The sequence below is a fragment of the Chelon labrosus genome (genome assembly GCF_963514085.1).
Source record: "Chelon labrosus genome assembly, chromosome: 13".
Classification (NCBI taxonomy): Eukaryota; Metazoa; Chordata; class Actinopteri; order Mugiliformes; family Mugilidae; genus Chelon; species Chelon labrosus.
The window spans coordinates 22,869,369-22,894,125 of NC_140346.1; the positions used below are offsets into that span (position 1 = coordinate 22,869,369).

The window sequence follows — 24,757 nt, forward strand, 5'->3', positions numbered from 1 at the left end:
CTTTTGTTTAACACTTCAGTAAAACTTTAATGAACAAAACACTGCAATCAAATCCCAAAACAGAATCAAACTCAGTAAATAAAAGGTATAAATTTCTTTCTTCCATGCATATCTGCCCTGGTCACCGCTCTCTGCTGTCTTACTCAGTCAGCCAGAGCGTCAGTCTCCCTCTCTGGTCACATGGGTCATCTGTGTCTTTTATAAAAGACAAAAACTTATGGCACAGTGTGGGAGAGGATAAGGCGGCATACTGCAGCAGGTGAGACACCTGAGGCTGAATCAATGCATTGCACTTAATTTGAAACAGCTCGTCAATGAGAACACTTTTTTTCAGACGGATTTCCGAAGGCGAAGCCTGAGTAATTATGTCTACCAATTCATCTTCAAGCAAGGTCCTAATGCTGGCGTCCCTGGGCTTATCGAACACACACATTTATCCTGTGTTTGTATTCGGAACCCTCATATATCTGATCATTGTGCTTTGCAATTTGTTAGTGTTGACAACTATTGCTGTGAGCAAAAACCTGCACAAGCCCATGTTTATCCTGCTGTTCAACTTGCCCACCAGCCACATAGTGGGTGCCACGGCTTTTTTTCCTCAGCTCCTTGTCAGCATTGTGACACAGAGCCGACTGATTTCCTACCCCGGGTGCGTCATCCAGGGTTTTCTGATTCACGTTTATGGCTCAGGAAACTTGCTGATCCTGAGCGCTATGGCGTACGACAGATACGTTGCTATATGTTGTCCACTGAGGTACAACACCCTGATGAGCTCACATAATCTGATCAAAATTATTATTGGGATATGGATATTGAATCTCTCATTAATGGTCACGATGTTTTCGTTGCTTCCGCGGCTCAAGGTGTGCAGGACAAATATAGTCGACCTATACTGTAACAACCCATCTCTGATGAAACTAGCCTGTGAGAGCACCACAGTGAACAACTACTATGGGATAATGGTGACAGTCGTAGCTATGGGAGGCCCGCTGTTGATAATATTGTTCACATATGCACAGATCTTGTACACGTGCATCGTGACTAATCGTGCAGACGCCCGACGAAAAGCGATTCAGACGTGTAGCACACATTTAATTGTTTTTTTAATCTTACAAATCAATACCGTATTTACATTCATAACCCATCGCATTGACAGCTCGTCCCCTTCTTTGAGGAGGGCTTTCGGTGTGTCCGTTCTTATTTTCCCTCCTATTCTGGACCCGGTCATATACGCACTGAAAACCAGGGAGCTTAAGAACAGCATGATGGTTTTCCTTAAAAAAAATGTGATTTCAACAAAGTAGACACTTATCTTTTTGTCTTCTGTGTTTAATATTTAAATGTTTTTTTAATGTTTTTTCTCTCTGTCTGGCCTTCTGTGAGGTGTTAGCACGTTCTCCCACAGTCCAAAGCCATGGTGATTCTAAATTGTCTGTATGTGTGCAGGTGAACAACCTCGAGGACAAGCGGTCACAGAAAATGAATGATTGAATGTTTTTTTTTCTCCAGAATACATCAGGATTGAACAGGAATCTATGTCTTAATTTGATGTTAACATATTTTGTAAAATACCTCATGATAGATAGATAGATACTTTATTGATCCCAAAGGAAATTCAAGCATCCAGTAGCAGTAACATACATTGAACATACATTAGAGTTAACTTATAACACAGTAACCATACGCTGAAATTGACCTGAGATAAATGTAAATTTAAATGTGTACAGAGAAATCAAAGAAATTAAACATATGTAGTAAAATTAAACATTTGCATAGAATTTAAATGTACACATTTCTGTTAACCTATGTTTATAAGCATTATAAGTGAGAGTCCTGTTAGAACTGAAAGGCTTGTATAATATCATTTTTGTGAATAAAACAAATGCGCATGCAATTAACCCACAAATAGAAGTCTTTTTCTTATTATTATTTCTAATTTTAATACAGGATAAGGAAAATAAAGCGGAGGATAAACTGAACTAATGATCTTTACCAAAACACTTGAATGATACGATGAAAACAATGTAAAGGAAGCACTGTCAACCACCTACCACAGGTCCAGATCTTTCAGCAACTGATCAAAAATAGCCAAATATCATAATAGCAGCACGTGTGTAAATCTAAACATTGACTATAAAAACAGGCTGATATGACGAACTACCAATGATTTAATATGTTGTGATTTCCTTGACAATCCAATAAAAGTGAGTTTGCAGGGTTCTGTGAGGCCTACTGAGGTAATGTGCTTTGTTACTGACACTGGGAAGGCTGAGAAGATAAACAATAACTTGAGCTGTATCTTAAAAGTAATCACAGCTTAATATAAAGCAACACTATACAACATCATAAGTTTATATCTTTGTTTAAGTCCTCGTTCTGAAGGGTTTTATATGAAGTAAAGCGTTTGGCAAGTGAATATCCAATTTTTATTCCTAATCAGGCATAACATTATGACCACCTCCGTCAGAGAATGGACATGGGCCTTCTGAGGGTGTCCTGTGGTGTCTGGCAACAGAATGTTTATACCACAACACAAATACATATGGTTTGGGCGTTGATAAGCCCTTTTGCATTCAGTGTTTTTGTGAGAAGCATAATAACTGTCTCATTTTGTGCAGTTATTCTGTTACAAAAGCATTCTTACTTTTGTTTAACATTTCATTAAAACTTTAAGGAACAAAACACTGCAATCAAATCCCAAAACAGAATCAAACTCAATAAATAAAAGGTATAAACTTCTTTCTTCCATGAGTATCTGCCCTGTCACCGCTGTCTGCTGTCTTACTCAGTCAGCCACAGCGTCTGTCCCCCTCTCTGGTCACATGGGTCATCTGTGTCTTTTATAAAAGACGAAAACTTACGGCACAGCGTGGGAGAGGATAAGGCTGCATACTGCAGCAGGTGAGACACCATGGGTACATTTGAATCAGTGCGTTGCACTTCATTTGAAACAGCTTGTCAATGACAACATTTTTTTTCAGGTGAAGACAGTTTCAGACAGATTTCCAAGGCGAAGCCTGAGTAATTATGTCTACTAATTCATCTTCAAGCAAGGTCCTAATGCTGGAGTCCCTGGGCTTATCGAACACACACATTTATCCTGTGTTTGTATTCGGAACCCTCACATATCTAATCATTGTGCTTTGTAATTTGTTAGTGTTGACAACTATTGCCATGAGCAAAAAACTGCACAAGCCCATGTTTATCCTGCTGTTCAACTTGCCCATCAGCGACATAGTGGGTGCCACAGCTTTTTTTCCTCAGCTCCTTGCCAGCATTGTGACACAGAGCCGACTGATTTCCTACCCCGGGTGCGTCATCCAGGGTTTTCTGATTCACGTTTACGGCTCAGGAAACTTGCTAATACTGAGCGCTATGGCGTACGACAGATACATTGCTATATGTTGTCCACTGAGGTACAACACCCTGATGAGCTCACATAATCTGATCAAAATTATTATTGGGATATGGATACTGAATCTCTCATTAATGGTCACGATGTTTTCGTTGCTTCCGCGGCTCAAGGTGTGCAGGACAAATATAGTCGACCTATACTGCAACAACCCATCTCTGATGAAACTAGCCTGTGAGAGCATCACAGTGAACAACTACTATGGGATACTGGTGACGATTGTATCTATGGGAGGCCCACTGTTGATAATAATGTACACATATGCACAGATCTTGTACACGTGCATCGTGACTAATCGTGCAGATGCCCGGCGAAAAGCGATTCAGACGTGTAGCACACATTTAATTGTTTTTTTAATCTTACAAATCAATACCGTATTTATGTTCATAACCCATCGCATTGACAGCTCGTCCCCTTCTTTGAGGAGGGCTTTCGGTGTGTCCGTTCTTATTTTCCCTCCTGTTTTGGACCCGGTCATATACGGACTGAAAACCAGGGAGCTTAAGAACAGCATGATGGTTTTCCTTAAAAGAAATGTGATTTCTACAAAGTAGACACTTTTCTTTTTGTCTTCTCTGTTTAATATTGGCCCTGCAATGGACTGGCGACCTGTCCAGGGTGTACCCCCGCCTCTCGCCCGAAGGCAGCTGGGATAGGCTCCAGCAGACCCCCGCGACCCTTAACAGGAATAAGCGGGTTCAGAAGATGAATGAATGAATGAATGAATGTTTAATATTTAAATGTTTTTTAATGTTTTTTCTCTCTCTGGCCTTCTGTGTGGTGTTTGCACGTTCTCCCACAGTCCAAAGCCATGGTTATTCTAAATTGTCTGTAGGTGTGCAGGTGAACACCCTCCAGGACAAGTGGTCAGAGAAAATGAATGATTCAATGTTTTTTTTTCTCCAGAATACATCAGGATTGAACTTTTATTTCATAAATACAAGAAACTAATCTAGTTTTTTGGAATAAATTCTTCTCTATGGCCAATAAATACAGGAATCTATGTCTTCGTTTGATGTTAACATATTTTGTAAAATACCTTATGTGCACATTTCTGTTAACCTATGTTCATAAGTATCATAAGTGAGAGTCTTGTTGGAACTGAAAGGCTTGTATAATATCATTTGGGCAAATAAAACAAATGCACATGCAATTAACCCATAAATGTAAGTCTCTTTATTATTATTGTCATTTCTAATTTTAATGAAGGATAAGGAAAATAAAGTGGAGGATACACTGAACTAATGATCTTTACCAAAACGCTTGAATGATACGATGAAAACAATGTCATACACAGCAAGTAAAGGAAGCACTGTCAGACTCCTACCACAGGTCCAGATATTTTGGCAGCATGTGTGTAAATCTAAACATTGACTATAAAAAGAGGCTGATATGACGGACTACTAATGATTTAATATGTTGTGATTTCCTTGACAATCCAATAAAAGTGAGTTTGCAGGGTTCTGTGAGGCCTACTGAGGTAATGTGCCTTGTTACTGACACTGGGAAGGCTGACAAGATAAACACATTATAGCCATAACTTAAAAGTAATCACAACTTAATATAAAGCAACAATAACATCATAAATTAATCTCTGTTTAAGTCCTTGCGCTGAAGGGTTTTATATGAAGTAAAGTAAAGCATTTGGCAAGTGAATATCCATTTATTTATTCCTGATCAGGCATAACATTATGACCATCAGAGAATGGACATGGGCCTTCTGAGGGTGTCCCGTGGTGTCTGGCAACAGAATGTTTATAGCCCAACACAAATACATCTGCACTCTCGTTTGGAGGAGTTCAAGTATCTCGGGGTCTTGTTCACGAGTGAGGGTAGGAGGGAGCGGGAGATTGACAGGCGGATCGGGGCGGCATCTGCAGTGATGCGGATGCTTAACCGGTCTGTCGTGGTGAAGAGAGAGCTAAGCCGAAAGGCGAAGCTCTCAATTTACCGGTCGATCTACGTCCCAATCTTCACCTATGGTCATGAACTTTGGGTAATGACCGAAAGAATAAGATCGCGAATACAAGCGGCCGAAATGAGTTTCCTTCGCAGGGTGGCCGGGCTCAGCCTTAGAGATAGGGTAAGGAGCTCGGACATACGGGAGGAGCTCAGAGTAGAGCCGCTGCTCCTCCACGTCGAGAGGAGCCAGTTGAGATGGCTAGGGCATCTGGTAAGGATGCCTCCCGGACGCCTCCCTGGAGAGGTGTTTCGGGCATGTCCCACCGGAAGGAGACCTCGAGGCCGACCTAGGACACGATGGAGGGATTATATCTCTCGTCTGGCCTGGGAACGCCTGGGGGTTCCTCCGGAGGAGCTGGCTGAAGTGGCTGGGAAGAGGGCTGTCTGGGTTTCCCTGCTGAAGCTGCTGCCCCCGCGACCCGGACCCGGATAAGCGGGAGAAGACGAGACGAGACAAATACATCTGTTTTTTTGTGCAGTTCTTACTTTTGTTTAACACTTCAATAAAACTTTAATTAACAAAACACTGCAATCAAATCCAAAAACAGAATCAAACTCAGTAAACAAAAGGTATAAATTTCTTCTCTCCGTGAGTATCTCGTGACCTCTCGCATGACATATCACTAACAGATACTTGATCAGTTTGGGATATAGTTGATGTGGAGGCCATCAACACCTTGTGCTGTCCTTCATGTGTTTTTGTTTTGTTTTTGTTGTTCCTAAAGCATTATTTTGTGTTTGGGAGGTTTTAATTAACTCTACAAAGCCCTGTTTTTAATTAATTTATATAAAAAATGCCTTTTTTTAAATGATTTTGGTGCTTTTAGCGTATTTTGTTGAATGAGAATAGAAATAGATTTTGAGATTAATTATGTATCTCCTTGCTTTTTGGTGTCATGGGTATGATTTTGTATTTCGAAAGGCTTTTTGATTTTCCACATTTGAAATCTTTGGAATCAGGATCTTGTGAGAATAATCCTTAATATTTTCAAAAATTACACAGGTTAATAAAGATAAATTTTAATTTCACCCTTCGCTCTTGGTCTCCTATTATATGTAAATACATCAAATGTATGAAATGTCAAATGAGTGGCAACAAGTGTGTTACTGTGTCCTTAATGTTATATAATTTCACTATGCGACAGTTCCCATCCAATACACCATACTCCAGTCATAACACAAGTCTTCACTCCTTCAGTATAACAAGACATTTGTATACAGTGGCAAGGTGGTTAGCACTGATGCCTCACAGCAGGAAGATCCCGGGTTCGAATCCATGGGCCCACTGGGGCCTTTCTGTGTGGAGTTTGCGTGTTCTCCCTGTGTCTGCGTGGGTTCTCTCCGGGTACTCCAGCTTCCTCCCACCGTCCAAAGACATGCTCATTAGGTTAATTGGTGATTCTAAATTGTCCGTACGTGTGAGTGTGAGTGGTTGTCTGTCTCTCTGTGTTAGCCCTGCAATAGACTGGAGGCCTGTCCAGGGCCTGTACCCCGCCTCTCGCTCGCTACCCATCACAGACACAAGTGGTTACAGAAGATGAATGAATGAATGGAAGACGTTTGTATCCCTTAGGAGCAGTTGTGTTGAAGCTTGTCAAACTCAGTGTCTTATTAGAGTAAGCTGTTTGGAAGTCCAAAAGTGGACTGTTAGTAAATCTATTTATTCAGGAAATGTCATTAAGATCAAGATAAAGAAATATTTTAGAAATCCCCTTATATTTTTGAGACCTTGTTGGTCCAGTTTGTCTGAATAACACTACTGGCCACTAGTGATGGGAAGTTCAGCTCTTTTCTGAGAGCCGGCTCTTTTGCCACGGCTCCCAAAGAAGAGCTCTTTTGGCTACCATGCGGCTCTTTATTTATTATCGTTTATTGCCTAATATTTTACCCCAACACATATACATATGGTTTGTGTGTTGATGAACCCTTTTGCAGTCAATGTTTTTGAGGCGTGTCGATCAAAACAAAGTTCTGCGACCGTTCTCACGCGAGCAGAGATGAACGAGAAAAAGAAATCGGAAACTCTTCTGATTTATTATCGGCTCTTCTGATAAGCATCAGCTCTTAGAGGCGCCTCTTTTGCGCATGACACATCACTACCGGCCACACTTTGTTTGTCATGACTATATTGAGTTGGAAAAGTTATGAACTCAGAAACAATCCATTTAAACAATTTATATATTAAGAGAAAGAGTTTTACTTGATTTGATTAACCTGTGAGTTATTTTGACTTGTTTATGTTACATGTGTGAGCGGTTGTGCCGTAACTAATACATTTCACATTCATCCTAATTCCCCTTGTGAATCAGCGCTCGAGTCACTGCCATAACATTCTCAAGATGAACGTTATAACAACCCAGAAGACTCCAGGGAGATGCTGTTCAGCAAATATCCCATCTATAAAGCAGCTAATCCCCCTGAACATTTCACCATTTGGTCACTGCCAGTGTTGCCACAGCTAATGTATATATCCATTAATACGACTCCTACTGCTCTTAGAGGTAAACGACTGTTTTCTGCCTCTGTGTGTTTTTGCTTCCATCCAAAAACATTGTTGTTTATATGATGTATGTATTTGTATTATATATGATGTGTCATGATTAACTGAAATGTATGTGGACTCCGAGTGAAGTGGCCTGGACGTATTCAGCCTATAATTTGGTAAGTTTTGTCCTTAGCTGTGAGAATATGTTATAACTTTATTATGACTTAAGTTGCAACTGTATTTGGTACATTTCTTGCTAAATTAATGTTGTGTATAAGAAAATCTATGAAGGATTTTTAATTTTTGTAGGGAAGAATATGGAAATGGACAACCTGTACAACACGTCCTCTGTTTTACGTCTCACCGGCTTCAATCTCACCTCTGAAACCGTCTTCCCTGCATTTCTTTTTGCAACTCTGAGCTACTTGATCATACTTTTCTGCAACCTGACTCTCATCCTCACCATCGTGCTGCACAAATCCCTGCATCAGCCGATGTATATGATTCTGCTGAACCTCCCCATCAACGACATTATCGGCTCATCTTCGCTCTTTCTGCAGGTCATTAAGGAAATACTAACCAACAGTCAAATGATGCATTACTCAACGTGTGTCGCCCAGGCTTTTTTTGTCCACATCTATGCAGCGGGCAGTGTTTCCATTCTCACTGCCATGGCGTACGATAGATACGTTGCCATATGTACCCCTTTGCATTACAACTCCATTATGACCCCTGCCCACACTATGAGAATAATCATAGCTTTGTGGTTATCGTGTATCTTTGCAATGGTTGTACTTTTTTGTCTGCTTGTGCGTTTACCCCGCTGTCGATCCGTAATATCACAGCCCTACTGTGATAACCCATCTTTGCTGGCGTTGGTCTGCGGCGACACAACCCCCAACAACATTTTTGGGCTTTTGACAGTCGCCGTTTCACAAATCGCGGCCAACGGGATGGTTTTGTACACATATCTGCAGATACTCGTCGCCTGTTTCAGATCTAAACGATCGGACACGAAAGCCAAAGCTATGCAGACATGTGCCACACACCTGCTGGTGTTTCTTTTGCTGGAGTGTTTTGGCCTTTTCACCATCATATCCTACAGGGTTCAGAACATTTCGCCACATTTGAGAAGGTTCTTGGGGCTGTCGACGTTAATTTTCCCCCCAACTTTAAATCCGATAATCTACGGACTGAAAACTAAAGAAATTAGAGAAAAGCTGGTGCTATTTTACAGGAATAAAATCCGTCAGTTTTGATGCCTTTACGCAGCAGGTTGAAACATTCTGAAACTGATTTTCTTATCCTACCATTTTATTTGTTTCGCTGCCTTATAACTTTATATAATCTTTTTTTCCCCACTAACAACAATGTTCTTACTCCTAATTTTCAAACAGTGTATATGAAAACTGCACAACAGTATGTCTAAAAGCAGTTGAGTAATTACTGTACAAGGTAATGTCAAATAATTACAAGAACATTTTGATCATAGAACGCATTATTGCTCAAAAAGAGCAATTGCAAACCTAAAATTAATACTATCACGCTTTTTCTTCCAGCTGTTGCACTCAGTCCAAATATAGGACTCAGCTCTGCTTTTGATTGTGGCATTTCTCTTTCAGTTTGTGTTTCATTCAGATGGTGTATTGTTTTTTTTTTATACATTGTCTTCTAATAAGTAGCATCATATGTTTGCTGACCATTTAAATATAATGTATGTTATTATGTTTTTGCAGTTTTACATAGGTGCCTAACTACCAAAGTCATGATGTGAGAAAAGGTCTGCTATTGCTTATGTCCAGAAGAAATATGAATGTACTGCTCTGTGTGTAGAAGCGGGAGAATAATACTGCTAAAATAAAAATAATCGGCCAGATGTTAATAAAAAGACATATTCTTCCATCCAAGTGTGCAAGCATGACAGTCCAGAATAGAGAACAAACTCATTTTAGTTGGTCTACAGCATCTGGTACGCAGCTGATTAAATATTAACTTGAATTGCTGCTTCTTCTTCTCAGACTGTACATTTGGTCTAAAAAAAAAAGGTCAGCTTATTATTGTATCACTATATAAGAGCTGAAAATATTTAATGTAACACAGTAAGGAGCCTATGAGGGTTTCCATTACATACTGTTGCACCATGTAACATATACGTACACAAGAGGGCAGCACCAGTGCACACTTAAGGGGCACACCCTGGAGAGCTCGCCAGTCTATCACAGGGCTAACACAGGGAGACAGCCATTCACACTCACATGCACACCTACGACCAATTTAGAATCACCAGTTAACCTTTGGACGGTGGGAGGAAGCTGAAGTACCCGAAGAGAAACCACGCAGACTAAGGGAGAACGTGCAAACTCCACAGAGAAAGTCCCCAGATGCAATCAAATCCAGAACCTTCTTGCTGTGAGGCATCAGCGCTAACCACCACGCCACTGTGCCGCCCACTTAACTCATTCACAGCAGCAAATACATAGCAAGAACATGGAGTTGCAACCCTGTATATGTCTGTTGTGCTTTGCTGCTTTCATGAGTCGGTCCAGTTCTGCAGAAGACGGAGGGAGTGAACTAAAGCCACTATTTAATAACTAATAGGAATTAAAACCTGTTGTGTTTTAGTAAGCTCACATAAAGCCACAAACTAAAGGGAACCTCCTTATTAAAACTAAAGCTGTTCTGTTTACCTTGGGATACACAGACAGGCCCTGATCATAAAGACATTATATATTTGTTGTAAATGTATGAACCCTCATTACTTAATAAAGAGTAAATCAACGAATAAGGGTACTTATTTGTTATGTGTTCGAGTTTGCTTATCTTTATTTAACCTTATTGTCCTTGTTTTGATTCTATGCCAGTCACAAGATCATTTGTTGCTTTCTGTTCCATTTGCATGTACTGAATTGGGAAAAGGGACCCTTTGCATGGAATATGTCAGTGAAACTCAGAAACAAAAGTTCACCTACAGCCTTAAAAATCAGGTAAAGTTACAACTAATGATCATTTATTGTTTTGACTTGATATTATGAGTTAAAACAACTTACTAGGTTGCATTATCCATTGAAGAAAACAAATTTTATCTTGTCGAATGAACTCACAATTTCTCACTATTTCTACTCACATTTCCAAGTTAAGATCAACTAAATTAATATCAGTTACCATTTTAAGTTGGGAGCACTAATGTTTTTGTTTCTACTTAAGTTTCTCATCTTGACGACTAATGGCAAGTTTTAAAGTTTATGTGTTCAGACAGATTCACCTCACATCTTGCCAGAAATTTAACATTTGTTTTATTTAGGCCGTTTAGAGAAGAGGAAATTAAAATCTGATCCACCAAAAAAAGCCACTTTGAGATTCATTCCTGGTAAGGAAACGTCTTCTAAAATCCAGCCATCCATTAGGCTTATGGTGCCAGTATTTTTGCTGACGTTGTGATACCGTGGTTTAATTTGGTAGAGGCTTATTTCCCATTATTCATTTCATATCACCCCTTCCTCCTCCTCCATCACTTTTTCCAACTCAAAATGTAAAGACATGAGTTTTAGGCCGTCTCCACTATATAAACTTGTATTTTATAACGTAAATTTTTTATATTTTTTACTTTTGTTTCTGTTTTAACTGTTTCATTTTGTAACTGTGTTTGGTATTTGCTGCTACCCATCTTGGCCAAGACTCCCTTGAAAAAGAGGTTCTTGATCTCAGTGGGATATTACTGGTTAAATAAAAAAATGAGCAATTTAGTGTGAATCTGTCCTTTTATAAGTGAAAACCTGTCATCACTTCCTTTTAGGCTTAAACACACCAAATAAAGCTTATTAAGAATAATATTTTCCATCAAATGAGTGCTTGAATGATGTTTTTGTATTGTAAAAAAAAATATAATTCTTGTCAAAAAAAGAAATCCCAGTCGAACACATCAGTCAACATCCCTGCGTCGTTCTAACAGCCGCTGAACCATTCATTGCCAAGGAATGCAATGATTTCAAATATATTTAAAATATTATCTGCTACTATCTGCAGTTTACTGCTTGAAAAAACATTATTACTCAATAATTATTTGCTAATCATTCACTGTTTACCTTGAGATAACTACTCTTTGTCTCCACACAGTGGTGAAACCTCATATTACACAGTATTGATATTTATTAGGAGTCAAATGATTTCTTACACACCAAATTAAGGCTAGTCAGTTAAGGACATTTAGTCAATATCCATATCCACAACAAAAACAACACCTTTAACACGACTAATTATGAGTTTAGGATAGTATTTGTCACTATTGGTCTGTATTTGGTCCTGCTTTTCTGAAGACGAACCAAACGGTACATGGTACATTTCCCTCACATACATTTAGGAATGTCACTCATGTAGTCGCAGAAATGATCATGTTTATTTCCTTTTATTGGATCATAAGACATGAAAATTACAAATACTAATACCAATAATAACAATAATTTTAATAATCCACACCCAAACTCGCAAAACTGTGCAGCCGCTAATATGCTGAGTTTGACATTTTGTAAAGAATCACATTTAATAATTAATAATTAACAATTACATTTTAATTTAATTTTATGTTTGTGTTGTTATTTTCATTCATGTATTTATTTATTTATGGTCTACAGCCGCAGTTGCTTGATGGGTATCAGCAGACAGTCAAAACCAAAATGCATATTGCTGTTAATAATTGCTGCTGTGCGTGTACAACATAATAAAAAATGACTCGAGCTCATACATGTTGGTGGCCAGGACTTCACTATTTAGAATATTTTAAAATCTTGACTCGGCTGTAAATTGGCTTGTTGAGACTTTACTTGAACATGCAGCTTGTGCAGAGGAGATACACTCTTTACACAACATGTACTGTTTAATGCAGGTTGTTTTAAGAAGGATAAACAACTCCTGCAGCAGATCTTCATTTACCAGAAAATCTTTTGCTCGTTTAGTAAACCATGGACCCTGAGAAACAGCTCCAATCGAAAGGTGCTTCTAGCAGTGTTTACTTGCTTCTGATTGGTTGCTTTAGATCCTTCAGAGGATCTCTGTTCCCACTGAACTTGGACTGAGGCACAACTCCTCGGTGTGTTATGGTTACCAAAAGTTGGTTACTGTTTTTATCTTAACTTTGCTCATTAGGTTAATGACCTCTCTGTTGACAAAGTGTTAGGAAAGACGTGTCACTCTCAGCCCTCCAGAGTGACTGATCCTCAGTACTCCGTAACAAACCTCAGAGGGACTGGTGACGGTAAACAGCTCCTGTTTTCCAACGGTGAGACAGGGGAGTTTGTGAAAGTTAAAGAGTTGCTTGGCTCTAAGTTGGGTTTTATGAAGAAATCTTTTTAAGTTCAATTTTATTAGAGGAAAATGAAGTCTGTGCATGGTAACAAAATTTCTTTATATGGCAGCGTCTATTCATGCTGATGTAGTATCTTTTCTTTCTAAGAACGCGCCCTCAGACTCAATTAAACGTTCTTTTAGAAGTAGTTTAGTGAAATACACAATGACAAATCCACTTAAGAAATAGCAGTTTGTGATATTTAAAAATATTTAAACAAATGGTCTTTGGTATTTATAGTTGGACAGCATAATAAAAAATACTTTTAAGGAACAATTTGTCTTCAGTTCACTTGAACTTTTCTCTGTATCAGACAATTTTGGAAATTAACGTGTTGGATTTTCATAGCGATTTCAAATTATGATGATTTCTCCCATAAAGTGATAAAATACTCCAGTCAGCCACAACATTATGACCACTGACAGGAGAAGTAAATAACATCACTCATCTTGTGACAATTCAATGTTCTGCCTGGAAACTTTTGGACCTGGCATTCATTCATGTGGATGTTACTTAGATATGTAGCACCCACCTAGACCAGACCAGGCACCCCCACCCCATAGCAATGACACTCCTTGATGGTAGCAGCCATCCCCAGCAGGATGCAACCTGACACAGACACACGAACAACTCAAAAAAAACACAAAGAACAGCACAAGGTGTTGATCTGGCCTCCAAATTCACTAGATCCCAAACTGATCAAGTATTTGTGGGTTGATCCACAGAGGCCCCTCCCCTCAACCCATAGGACCTAAAGCCCCCCCATTAACAACAGCCTGATAAATGCCGACGGGCACATTCAAGAGATTTTATCATCTGTTCAATAAACACCCTTAAAAATTGTTCCATCCTGATTGAGGACTGGTAAATATTAATAATATACACTTCAGTTGTCCGTCATTAGAGCCTTGTTGTACTGCGACAGAAATAAAGCCTGAATTATTTGAGATGAAGTAACAGTGGTAGGGAAAGTAAATCTAACATCTGGGATCATTTGTTTAAATCAGCTGTAGCTGCAAAAATAGTTTCCTGTTCATGAATATACAACAAAGGCAGGAAACCGACTTGTTCCTTAATAGCAGCCCTCAGAGAGTATTTCAGCCTCTGCAAACGTGCAACACTCCATCCTATAACTCCATCCTATAATTTGAAATCAGACACCAGGTTTCAGAGTCATGGCCATGACAGTTCAAAGTCCTCTTGGCTTTGTGTGCCACCTCATCTCCTCTCTCTTCCATCCTTCTACTTGTCACCAGGAAATTGATCTCAACCCTCCATCTCGAAGGATGTCTCAAAACCTAAAATTGAGGAGAGAGGACGTGGACCAGAGTAGAGTGGATGGAAGCGAGACAGCACAGATGTGTCCTTTGTGGACGTCTTTTTAAGATTTGACTATAGGTGCTGCAAATACATGCATCACATTGTTTTGCTCATCTGACAGACATCATAAAATAAGAAAACAAACTATGTACAGAAGACAGGGGCGTAGCACCAAATTCTGGGCCCTGGCACACGTCATTCATTCATTCTTTTCATCTTCTGTACCCGCTTATTCCTGTTAAGGGTCGCGGGGGTCTGCTGGAGCCCAGCCACACATCATATTTAAGTTATTTTCACTTTAAAAATGACAAAAGGATGTCTCATTCTGATAAATGGTTGTTGTCTTGACTCCTCAGAGACGAGGAGAGGAGGTGAGGAAAGGAATCTGAGACGTACAAACTAAGAAACTAAGTGAAACAATGCTTGAAAGCAAACACACAGATCACCGTGCTCCTACATATTTGCTGTACTCACTTGTATGTGCTCCATAATAATATATATATATATGTGTGCAATAATATTAATTTAATTAAATGTGTACATTGTTCAAACGTGACAGAAAGGGTGAGCTGTTTCTTTCACCAGCAGGTGGCAGCACTGACATTCATGAACAGATATCCTCAAAGGGAACATATCCTTAGAGAAATCCACTCAGTTTAAATGTCATTCCACATCTTTAATGTCAACATTAAATTAACCTATTAGAATATTAAATTGCATTTAAATACAGTGTAATGTTACTGATTGTGATGCTGATCAGATATTTTAGTTGTCTTGTAACTGCACAGATACCTACCTGTGCTATTTTAGTTTTCATTTCCTTTCAGAATCACACACATACAATTTAAAGGTGTCCTGTTGTCTCAGATGTATGTGACCGTATGGTAGTCACAGCTACTCTGTGAACAAACTTACAAACTAACTTGTATTATCTATGATTAGATTATACTATTTAACTACAACTATGTTTTACTAAGAAAGGACTGTAAATGCTCATGCAGGATATATATAATTTTGTCCATAGGGACTATGGACTATGATAACAACCATTTGACATGGCTGAGTTTCATACTGTTAAAGGTCTCACCAATCAGTAACATTTGTTTTGTAAAATTAAAGCAAAATTTTCTTTCATTTACGTTTTCCAATCACATGCAGTCACACTGCTGCACCCAGAAGAAGAGCTATACAAATATATTTTGTATCTTTAATGTATTCTCTATTTTATTTTATTTTTCTAATCTCATTTCTGTTTTTAATCTGACTTGTATTTTGCACCGTCTTGCCCTGCAGCTGCAAAACATGAAGTGGATCAGTAAAGCCTAATTTTATGTTATCTTATCTTTTTATTATAAATTACAGGACGAAATCTGTTCGGTCAGCCTTAAGGTTGCTGATAAAATAAGATAATCCTTTAAGATAATTCTTTAATTTGTGCCACAGAGGGGAAATTTGCAATGTTACAGCAGCGCACAGCGCACACAAAAGGAAGGAATGAACGTAAACATTAAATATATGCAAACATAGCAAATTAAATGCAACAGTAGTTGTTAATGTGAAACAAACTAGTCCTGATCACGTTCCATACACATAACAAAGGCAAGAAGATGATATAGATAGTCTCAAATCCACATTAGCTTTATATCTAAAAATGTTGAAGTATTGAAGTACATTACTGCTCGCATAGCGCTCTACTGTGCTATTGCTCATCATATTGTAACGACACAGCATGTAAACCCAGACTGAATGTCTTGTCTTGAACTCTTTCCAGAGTCCCTAAAACACACAGTGGGCTCCAAGAGGGAAACATTTTCTGTTGGTCCAGTGGTCTTTCAACTACTGGTCTGGTCTAAAGTATCTGGAATGATTGGCATGACATTCTGTAGGCCTATAGATGTGCATGACCCCATGAATCCTAGATCCTGAGATGCTGACGGACTTGCACCACTTTGGGTCTGATATTTGTGGTTTTGACTGCAAGTTCTCAGTGCCTAATTTATTTCACACATTCATGTCCACCAGACTTTTTGCTGAGCTCGATCAACAGAATTGTAATGTTTTCAGTGATTCGGTTCACGGCCAACAGACTGAGCTGTTCTTTGTATGTAGTGGTAATTTGGAGTGTATTAGTAAAAGATAGATAATTATTTATTTATCCCACAACCACATCTCCACAGGCTCAAGTGGGCATCCCAGAACAGAGTCGGCCTTCTTCACCAGTCTGTAGGACCCAAGTGTCCTTAACAGGTAGAGTCTGCTCTGGCCTTTCTCATAAAGGGATCTAGCGTGGTCAGTCCAGTCCAGTTTTACTAGGTACTTGTAAGAGCCCACTCTTTATGCTCATTTGGATGTTCACCGCTGTGTGTGCCTCCAGAAATCCATCACAGGTTCCTTGGTTTTGCCCACATTCAGCTGGAGGCAGTTTTCCTGGCACCAGACTACAAAGTCTCGGATGAGTCCTGTTTATTCTCCGTCCTCCCCATTCTGGATGAGGCAGATGACTGCAGAGTCATCAGAGACAGTTCCCTGAGGGGCTCCCGTGCTGCAGATGACCACATCAGACACACAGTTCCATGTCCTCACATAAGTCTATTGGTCAGGTAGTCCAACATCCAGGTGGTGGTCCACTCCTGTGTGCAACAGCTTGTCCCTCAGTATGAGAGGCTAGATGATGTTGAAAGCACTGGACAAATCAAAGAGTACTGCAGTGCTGCACAATGAGTTAAATGTTTGCTAGTGTAGCGTGATACGACTCTTAATCTTGATTTACTGTGCTTACCGGTTATTTAAAATTGCCAACTACTGTATATCAATGCTCATGAATAGCTATTAAAGGTGACCTAAATTAGATGTCTCTGGACACAAGGAAATGACAACATATTGTAGTTTAGTTTTGGCAAGTTGTTAAAAAAAATCTGCATTCTGGTGGCCTTGGAAACATAAATGCTATTAAAGTATGCACAAGTCATGTATTCAGAGCAGAAACTTGACACCAAAAGTATTGTCAGGTAGAACAGAGTAAGATGTTTGTTTCAGACCAAAAAACAGCAACACAAAGGAGCTCCATGAGGAAGCTAATTAGAGTCTCAAGTCAACACTGGTCTCAGGTGTGTAATTAGTGTGCATGTGTAGGCCTCTTTGAGTTGCTCTTTGTACCTTTGTGAATTCTCATCTCAAAACAATCTTATGCAATGTTGTTTCTGTTTCTTAGTTGAGGATTTGGGGAAGAAACAATATGAGAGCTGTGAAATGCCAAGCGGAAATGAACTATGTGATGACAGGAAGTACATAAAGGCCTGAAGCTTCACTGACCACAACACATACTGTCTTTATTGACGCTTTAGAAGCAAACATGGCTTTGAACTGCCCAGGACAGTGTCCACAATACAACTGGCGTGCATACATACTGTAGGTCTGAAGGTTTTGTTCTGTAGGTCTTCATTTTGGAAATGCATTCATTATTCCACTCACTGAGTGTCTTGTATGTAAAAAGGAAATACAAATCTTCATCACAAAGTCCAAATTTGCCCTTTTTGTCTTACAAAACATCATAAGTTTGGAGAATTTTGTATTAAAAATGTTAGAAAAATATTAAACGATGTACTTAGCAGTACACTATCGAACAATTTCTCCTTTAGTTTCTTGAAAAAGTCTAAAGTGACCCTCTAATGACTTTCAATATTTGTAGAAATACCACCATCCTTAATCAAGTATGACAATTAGAAGCCAATCTAATTATTTTGACCTTAAATTGCCCATACTAAAACCATAAATAAATAATAAATTTATTTATTTATTATGTGGTTTTTCACAGGCAGAATTTGTCCGTGGGAGGTCAACAGGCTTCTTGTTTCGTGCTCGTCGTTTGGGTTAAAGTGAGAAGAATCCACTCAGATTAAACACACACTGTGTGATGAGAGACCATCATTAAACAGTGGGGACACTAACACTCATTCCTCAGTATCTATTTAAATACTCATTGGGGCTTTGTTACAGTGCAGCGTTTACTCCTGTGGGATTTATAATCAGTTAGCATCATTAAATCAGCTATCTCTTTAATAATCTATCAAGAGATGAGTGTCCCTTGCTATGCTAAGCATGAACTGTACAGTATGTCCCAAATGACTAATTGAATGTTGCTTATTATGTGAATTTAAAAAAAAAAAGGACATCGTAATTGTTTCAGTACACAGTCAGTGACTCCCGTGTGTATACAGTATTTTTTGTTGAATATAAAGAGGAAATGACGAATGTCTTTCTGACTAACAAAGCAAGATTCACTACCTCCACCAGTTACAAAGAAATGTTGGGTTATACACTGTACTTGTTTATTCATTTATTTATTCCTACTCTCACAGTCCTACGCCACTGCTTTACGGAGCGGTTGGCATGGCAACTGGTAGTCATCATGATGTCACACCCTGTTTCTATAGCGTCAAACTAAAACAAAACTTATTCGAAAAATGGACACTTGAACAGCATTATATTAATGTGTAGTTTAGTTTTAATTTCACCCATCCACTAACATGGAGGGGGTGGAGCTTATGACCTATACTGCAGCCAGACACCAGGGGGAGCTCTACTTGCTTTGGCTTCACTTTTAAGGGGCCTATTCCGTCCATCTTTATTTACAGTCTATGGTTTGGACCTGTCAAGGATTATTTAGACATCCAGAACCTGGAACGTCTATTGACGACTGACAGTCAGTCTCCAAGCAACCCCAACTGCTTTTGGGGTTGCTTGGATTAAGGCTATGTTCACACAGCAAGCCTTCGTTCTATATTTAGATTCATTGCTAAGATCTAATGTTTTTGTTTGGCTGTTCACATTATTTAAAAAAATAAAAAAAGGCCCAGGAAAACTGGTCACTGGTCCTAATTTGACCTGGACAAGCAAAAGAACAACAAGTCACACTCAGTCTACTGTCATGTGGAAGAAACCATGAAAGTCAGCATTTACATTCACATTCATAACTTGATGTACAGTCACAGGCGGCAAATCTGTGACTAAAATACAACGAGGATGAGGATTTATGGCTTTTTGTGGAGTAATGGCTTCTACTTCTGTGAATAGATGTGTTGATGTGAACTTAGGGACAGGAAGTGGGATCGTGACCCGTATCTGATTTAGAAACACACATGGAAATGATCCACTTGCGTGTAATAAGTGTGATTCACACTCGAAAACGCAAAAACTATATAATAAGACCTGGAAGACTTTTGCATGCAATGTGAACGTAGTCTAGTTTACTGAATGTTAAATCCCCTAGAGGACATTCTAAGAAATTACAGAATGGGAAGGGCCAACGCAGAGAATACAAAAAGGCAACAAGAACCCTTTTAAGGTGGTAAAACAACAGGTTACTCAGCAGAGTATGTCGCCACTCTGATTGAGAAAGGTACCTGTAAACTAAAAGCCTTATACACTTTGTTTTCATGCAAATTTAACACAAAAGGTTGTGTTAAATTGCTATAATTGCTATGGTTTACAGTGCAATAACAAGTATAGTTCTATTGTGTGAATACTTGTGTTTGGCTGGTGTGTTTTATCTAATGTGTCGTATGCTTAACATTGTTTTTAGGTAATTGCTTCACTATCATGTCAGAGGGAAATCACAGCAGTGTGACTGAATTCATCCTGACTGGATTCCCTGGACTTCATCCAGAGTACCACGGTCTCGCCTCAGTTGTATTGTTCTTTGTGTATTTGTTAACTGTTGCTGGCAATGCCACTGTTCTTTTTTTATTTGCAACCAACCGTAGCCTTCATAAGCCGATGTATTATATCATTCTAAACCTGAGTGTATGTGACATTCTCTTCAGCACGACCACTTTACCTAAGATCATCAGTAAGTACTGGTTTCACTCGGGGGCCATTTCATTCATTGCTTGCTTCATCCAAATGTATTTTGTTCACTATCTTGGCACAGTGAATTCTTATATTCTGTTCCTCATGGCTTTTGACAGGTATATGGCTATCTGCCACCCTCTCAGATATCCAAATGTTCTTACAAACTCCACTATCCTCATTCTCAGTATTACTGCATGGACTATTGCTAAGGCAGGCCCTTTAATGTTAGTAATTAGGGCGTATCCTCTTCCTTATTGTGCCTCCAACATAATCAACCACTGTTACTGTGATCATATTGGTATAACAATGCTGGCATGCACAGACAGGGCCCCTTATGGCTTCCCTGCTTTCGTGTTTGCAATGGTCACACTACTTGGACCTCTTGCATTTATACTATTCTCATATATTTCTATAATTGTAGCAGCAAGTAAGACAGCAAATTCACAAGGTTGCCTAAAATCTCTGTCCACTTGCAGCACTCAGCTGATAATAATCTCTCTCTATTATTTGCCGAGATGTTTTGTTTACTTAGCCAGCAATGTTGGCATTAAGTTTAATGCTGATGTGAGAATTGTAATCATCATGCTGTATAGCCTTGCACCTCCCATGATCAATCCGCTTATATACTGTCTAAGAGCTAAAGACATGAGAGAAAGCTTTCTGAAGCAATTCCGCAGAAGAACTATGCCAAAGAGTTAAATTAATTCATTATTCAACATGTCTGAATTTAAAACATCCTAATAGAGAGGCAAAACTATTCTTGCATTTGATATTTGATATTAATGAGCAGAATGAGAATGTCCTATGTTTTGTTTTTATGTAAAATATAATGTCATATACGTGGTTATTAAAACAATGGATTTTTCTTGTAGGCCACAGAGGAAGACAGTGTAAAATACTAAGCATTTTAACATATGAATGCATTTGTTCATTACTCTTACTGACTCCAGTAACTGCTGTGGAGATCTGTCAAGTTTTCTATTTTACAGTAAGAGCATAAAGGAAACAGATGGTGGTACATTTTATATCTTTATTGGTGATGGTTATTAGCACAAAATTCGTTCAATAAAATGTAAACTGCATTCTGGGCTGAACTATATGTAAGAAGACACACATGGATTTCCAATTTATGTTAAGTATATACATGTAGTTGTGCCAAGGGCAAATCTAAAATGATGCTCCTTGATTACGAAGTTATTTACACTGCTTTAAGACAAATACAGGACAGATTTTCTGTTCAGGATAAAACCCACTAGTACAAGAAATGTGTGTTGTCCCACTGGTTAAATAAACACAATGTTCAATGAACTTTGTCTTTTTCACATTGTAATTCTGGAAATTTATACTGTATAGAAGAAATTATATTTTGGGGGAGTCTAACACTACACAGTAAAACGTAATGCATGACAACCTTAGTGGCACAAAGTGAAAACATGCTCTGAAAGATTAAACCCTCACTTGTTGAACTATTATTTAATTGTTTTTAGATTTTTTTTTACAATTTAACGATAAGACCATAAAGTCGATCACTAGCCTTTAGCCAAAGTTTGTCTGGTGCTGAGTACTTAAGCTGACTTTTTACCTCTGGGGGACTAGACGTTGTAATCTACGCACGTAGCCGACGCCAGTGCGAGCCATTCATACTTGTGTTCTCGTCAGTCTAGCTCGCTCCGTAAAAAAGCTAGTTGTCTTTTTTGTCAGTTAGCTTAATTTGTGTTTCTGCTTCCTGCTTCACTTTCAAAAATTGGCGACTCAAACTTTTGCCGAAGACAAGTTGAACCTCCTCAGTCAATCTTTCTTCGGTGTGCTCCATCTTTATTGATCCAAAACAATTAATCTGAAAATTGCGGAGATGGAGAAGCCGGAAATACTAAAGCGGAAATACGCAACTACCAAGTGGACCAATCACAGCTCTTGTGGTTTGTGTTGTTAAAAGTGTGTAGTTAAAACTCAGGGGAGGTGCACATCAGGCTACAGCAATAGGGTCTGCGTAGGGTCGACGCTGTCACCGTAGTTAAGACGCCGAATTGATGCAGAAGCCTAAACCACCTATTACACCAATCAGCCACAATATTAAAACCACTGACAGGAGAAGTAAATAACACTGACCATCTTGTGATAATTCAGTCTTCTGCAGGGAAATGTTTGGACCTGGATTAGTGTGGATGTTACTTAGACATGCACCACACACCTTCACCAGGCCAGGCACCCCCACCCCATAGCAATGACACTCCTTCATGGCAGCAGCCATCCCCAGCAGGATGCAGCCTGACACAGGCACAATCACAAAAACGGTTTAGGAACAACTCAGAAAACATGAAAAACAGCACACGGTGTTGACCTGGCCTCCAAATTCACTAGATCCCAAACTGTTCAAATATCGGTGGAATGCACTGGAACAAGCCGGATCCACAGAGGACCCTCCCCTCAACCCATAGGACCCCAAGGGTCCCTCTAACAACATTCTGTTGTCAGACACCACAGGACACCCTCAGGAGGCCCATGTCCATTCTCTGATGAGTCACGCCTGATCGGTGTATGAGCCACCATGAGCGTGAGCATGTTGTGTGTTATTACCAATCCATGTCGAGCATAGAAATCCTAAAACCACACCACAGGGGAATCATTAGATCCTTGGGTCCTGAGTTATGAGAGCTGTGAGAATGGGATGGTCTGACATTTTTTTGAGAATACAAAAAGGGACGGATAGCACACCTTCCCCACAAAGCAAGCTGCAAGAAGTCTTTTTAAGCAGTGAACCAGCAGGTGGCTCAGCAGAGTATGCAACCTCGCTGGCTGAGAAAGGTACTGGGAAACTGAGCTAACTATAGCTTTAAACATGATTTAATTGTCTTTTCAGGAAAATCAATAGTGATTCAAGACTTTTAACATCTGTTTTTCATATGCATGCATGCAATTTAGTATAGACATACACTTAAAAGATTTGTGTGAAAATTTTTAATTACCAAAATGATTGTATAATAATGGAGGATATAGTAAAATCATAAGATTCATCAATTAAATAGAACAGAATAATTCACAGAGGAAAAATAACTAATTGTTCGTCTCATAAAATGCCATGAAAATACTGCTTATGTTTTATCTAATGTGTCATATGCTTAACATTGTTTTAAGGAAATTACTGCTCCATCATGTCAGAGAGAAATCACAGCAGTGTGACTGAATTCATCCTGACTGGATTCCCTGGACTTCATCCAGAGTACCACGGTCTCACCTCAGTTGTATTGTTCTTTGTGTATTTGTTAACTGTTGCAGGCAACGCCACTGTTCTTTTTTTATTTGCAACCAACCATAGCCTTCATAAGCCGATGTATTATATCATTCTAAATCTGAGTGTATGTGACATTCTCTTTAGCACGACCACTTTACCTAAGATCATCAGTAAGTACTGGTTTCACTCAGGGGCCATTTCATTCACTGCTTGCTTCATCCAAATGTATTTTGTTCACTATTGTGGTGCAGCAAATTCTTTTATTCTGTTCCTCATGGCTTTTGACAGGTATATGGCTATCTGCCACCCTCTCAAATATCGAAATGTACTTACAAACTCCACTATCCTCATTCTCAGTATTATTGCATGGACTATTTCCAATGCACCCTCTTTAAGTTTAGTAATTAGGGCATATCCTCTTCCTTACTGTGCCTCCAACATAATCAATCACTGTTACTGTGATCATATTGGTATAACAATGCTGGCATGCACAGACAGGGCCCCTTATGGCTTCCCTGCGTTTGTAGTTGCAATGGTTGTGCTACTTGGACCTCTTGCATTTATAATATTCTCATATATTTCTATAATTGTAGCAGCAAGTAAGACAGCAAATTCACAAGGTTGCCTAAAATCTCTGTCCACTTGCAGCACTCAGCTGATAATAATCTCTCTCTATTATTTGCCGAGATGTTTTGTTTACTTAGCCAGCAATGTTGGCATTAAGTTTAATGCTGATGTGAGAATTGTAATCATCATGCTGTATAGCCTTGCACCTCCCATGATCAATCCGCTTATATACTGTCTAAGAGCTAAAGACATGAGAGAAAGCTTTCTGAGGCAATTCCGCAGAAGAACCTTCCCAAGGAAAGAACAGGTTTCAGTTCTTAATAAGAGTTAAATTAATTCTTTATTCAACGCTTTTCTTTTCATCTTCTTTTAAAACATGTCTGAATTTAAAACATACTCATAGAGAGGCAAAACTATTCTTGCATTTGATATATATTAATAACCAGAATGAGTATGTCCTATGCTTTGTTTTTATGTGAAATAGAATCATATACATGGTTATTAAAAGAAATGGATTTTTGTTGTAGGCTACCGAGGAAAACAGCCTAAAATATTAAGCATTTAACTTATGAATGCATTTGTTTATTACTC

At 39.0% G+C, this 24,757-nt stretch overlaps 5 protein-coding genes across 5 annotated transcripts; all 5 read left to right on the plus strand.

Moving 5' to 3' along the window:
- Positions 1 to 365: 365 nt before the first annotated feature.
- Positions 366 to 1,308, plus strand: LOC311498114 (olfactory receptor 52B2-like; the record flags this gene model as incomplete). The annotated part of the gene is made up of 1 exon (XM_084558557.1): positions 366 to 1,308. The coding sequence occupies one exon, from the start codon at positions 366 to 368 to the stop codon at positions 1,302 to 1,304; it is 939 nt and encodes a 312-aa protein (XP_084414683.1). The 3' UTR covers positions 1,305 to 1,308.
- A 1,416-nt stretch (positions 1,309 to 2,724) lies between these two features.
- On the plus strand, positions 2,725 to 3,966 carry LOC311498336 (olfactory receptor 52B2-like; the record flags this gene model as incomplete). The annotated part of the gene is made up of 1 exon (XM_084558871.1): positions 2,725 to 3,966. The coding sequence occupies exon 1, from the start codon at positions 3,028 to 3,030 to the stop codon at positions 3,964 to 3,966; it is 939 nt and encodes a 312-aa protein (XP_084414997.1). The 5' UTR covers positions 2,725 to 3,027.
- Positions 3,967 to 7,623: 3,657 nt separating this feature from the next.
- LOC311497888 (olfactory receptor 52K2-like) lies at positions 7,624 to 9,564 on the plus strand. The gene has a single exon (XM_084558255.1). It carries the CDS (start codon positions 8,177 to 8,179, stop codon positions 9,116 to 9,118), a length of 942 nt encoding a protein of 313 aa, XP_084414381.1. The 5' UTR covers positions 7,624 to 8,176; the 3' UTR covers positions 9,119 to 9,564.
- Positions 9,565 to 19,856: 10,292 nt separating this feature from the next.
- Positions 19,857 to 21,830, plus strand: LOC311498854 (olfactory receptor 2AT4-like). Its single transcript, XM_084559619.1, has one exon. It carries the CDS (start codon positions 20,116 to 20,118, stop codon positions 21,064 to 21,066), a length of 951 nt encoding a protein of 316 aa, XP_084415745.1. The 5' UTR covers positions 19,857 to 20,115; the 3' UTR covers positions 21,067 to 21,830.
- Positions 21,831 to 23,519: 1,689 nt separating this feature from the next.
- Positions 23,520 to 24,534, plus strand: LOC311498853 (olfactory receptor 52E8-like; the record flags this gene model as incomplete). The annotated part of the gene is made up of 1 exon (XM_084559618.1): positions 23,520 to 24,534. One exon carries the CDS (start codon positions 23,520 to 23,522, stop codon positions 24,495 to 24,497), a length of 978 nt encoding a protein of 325 aa, XP_084415744.1. The 3' UTR covers positions 24,498 to 24,534.
- Positions 24,535 to 24,757: the final 223 nt, after the last annotated feature.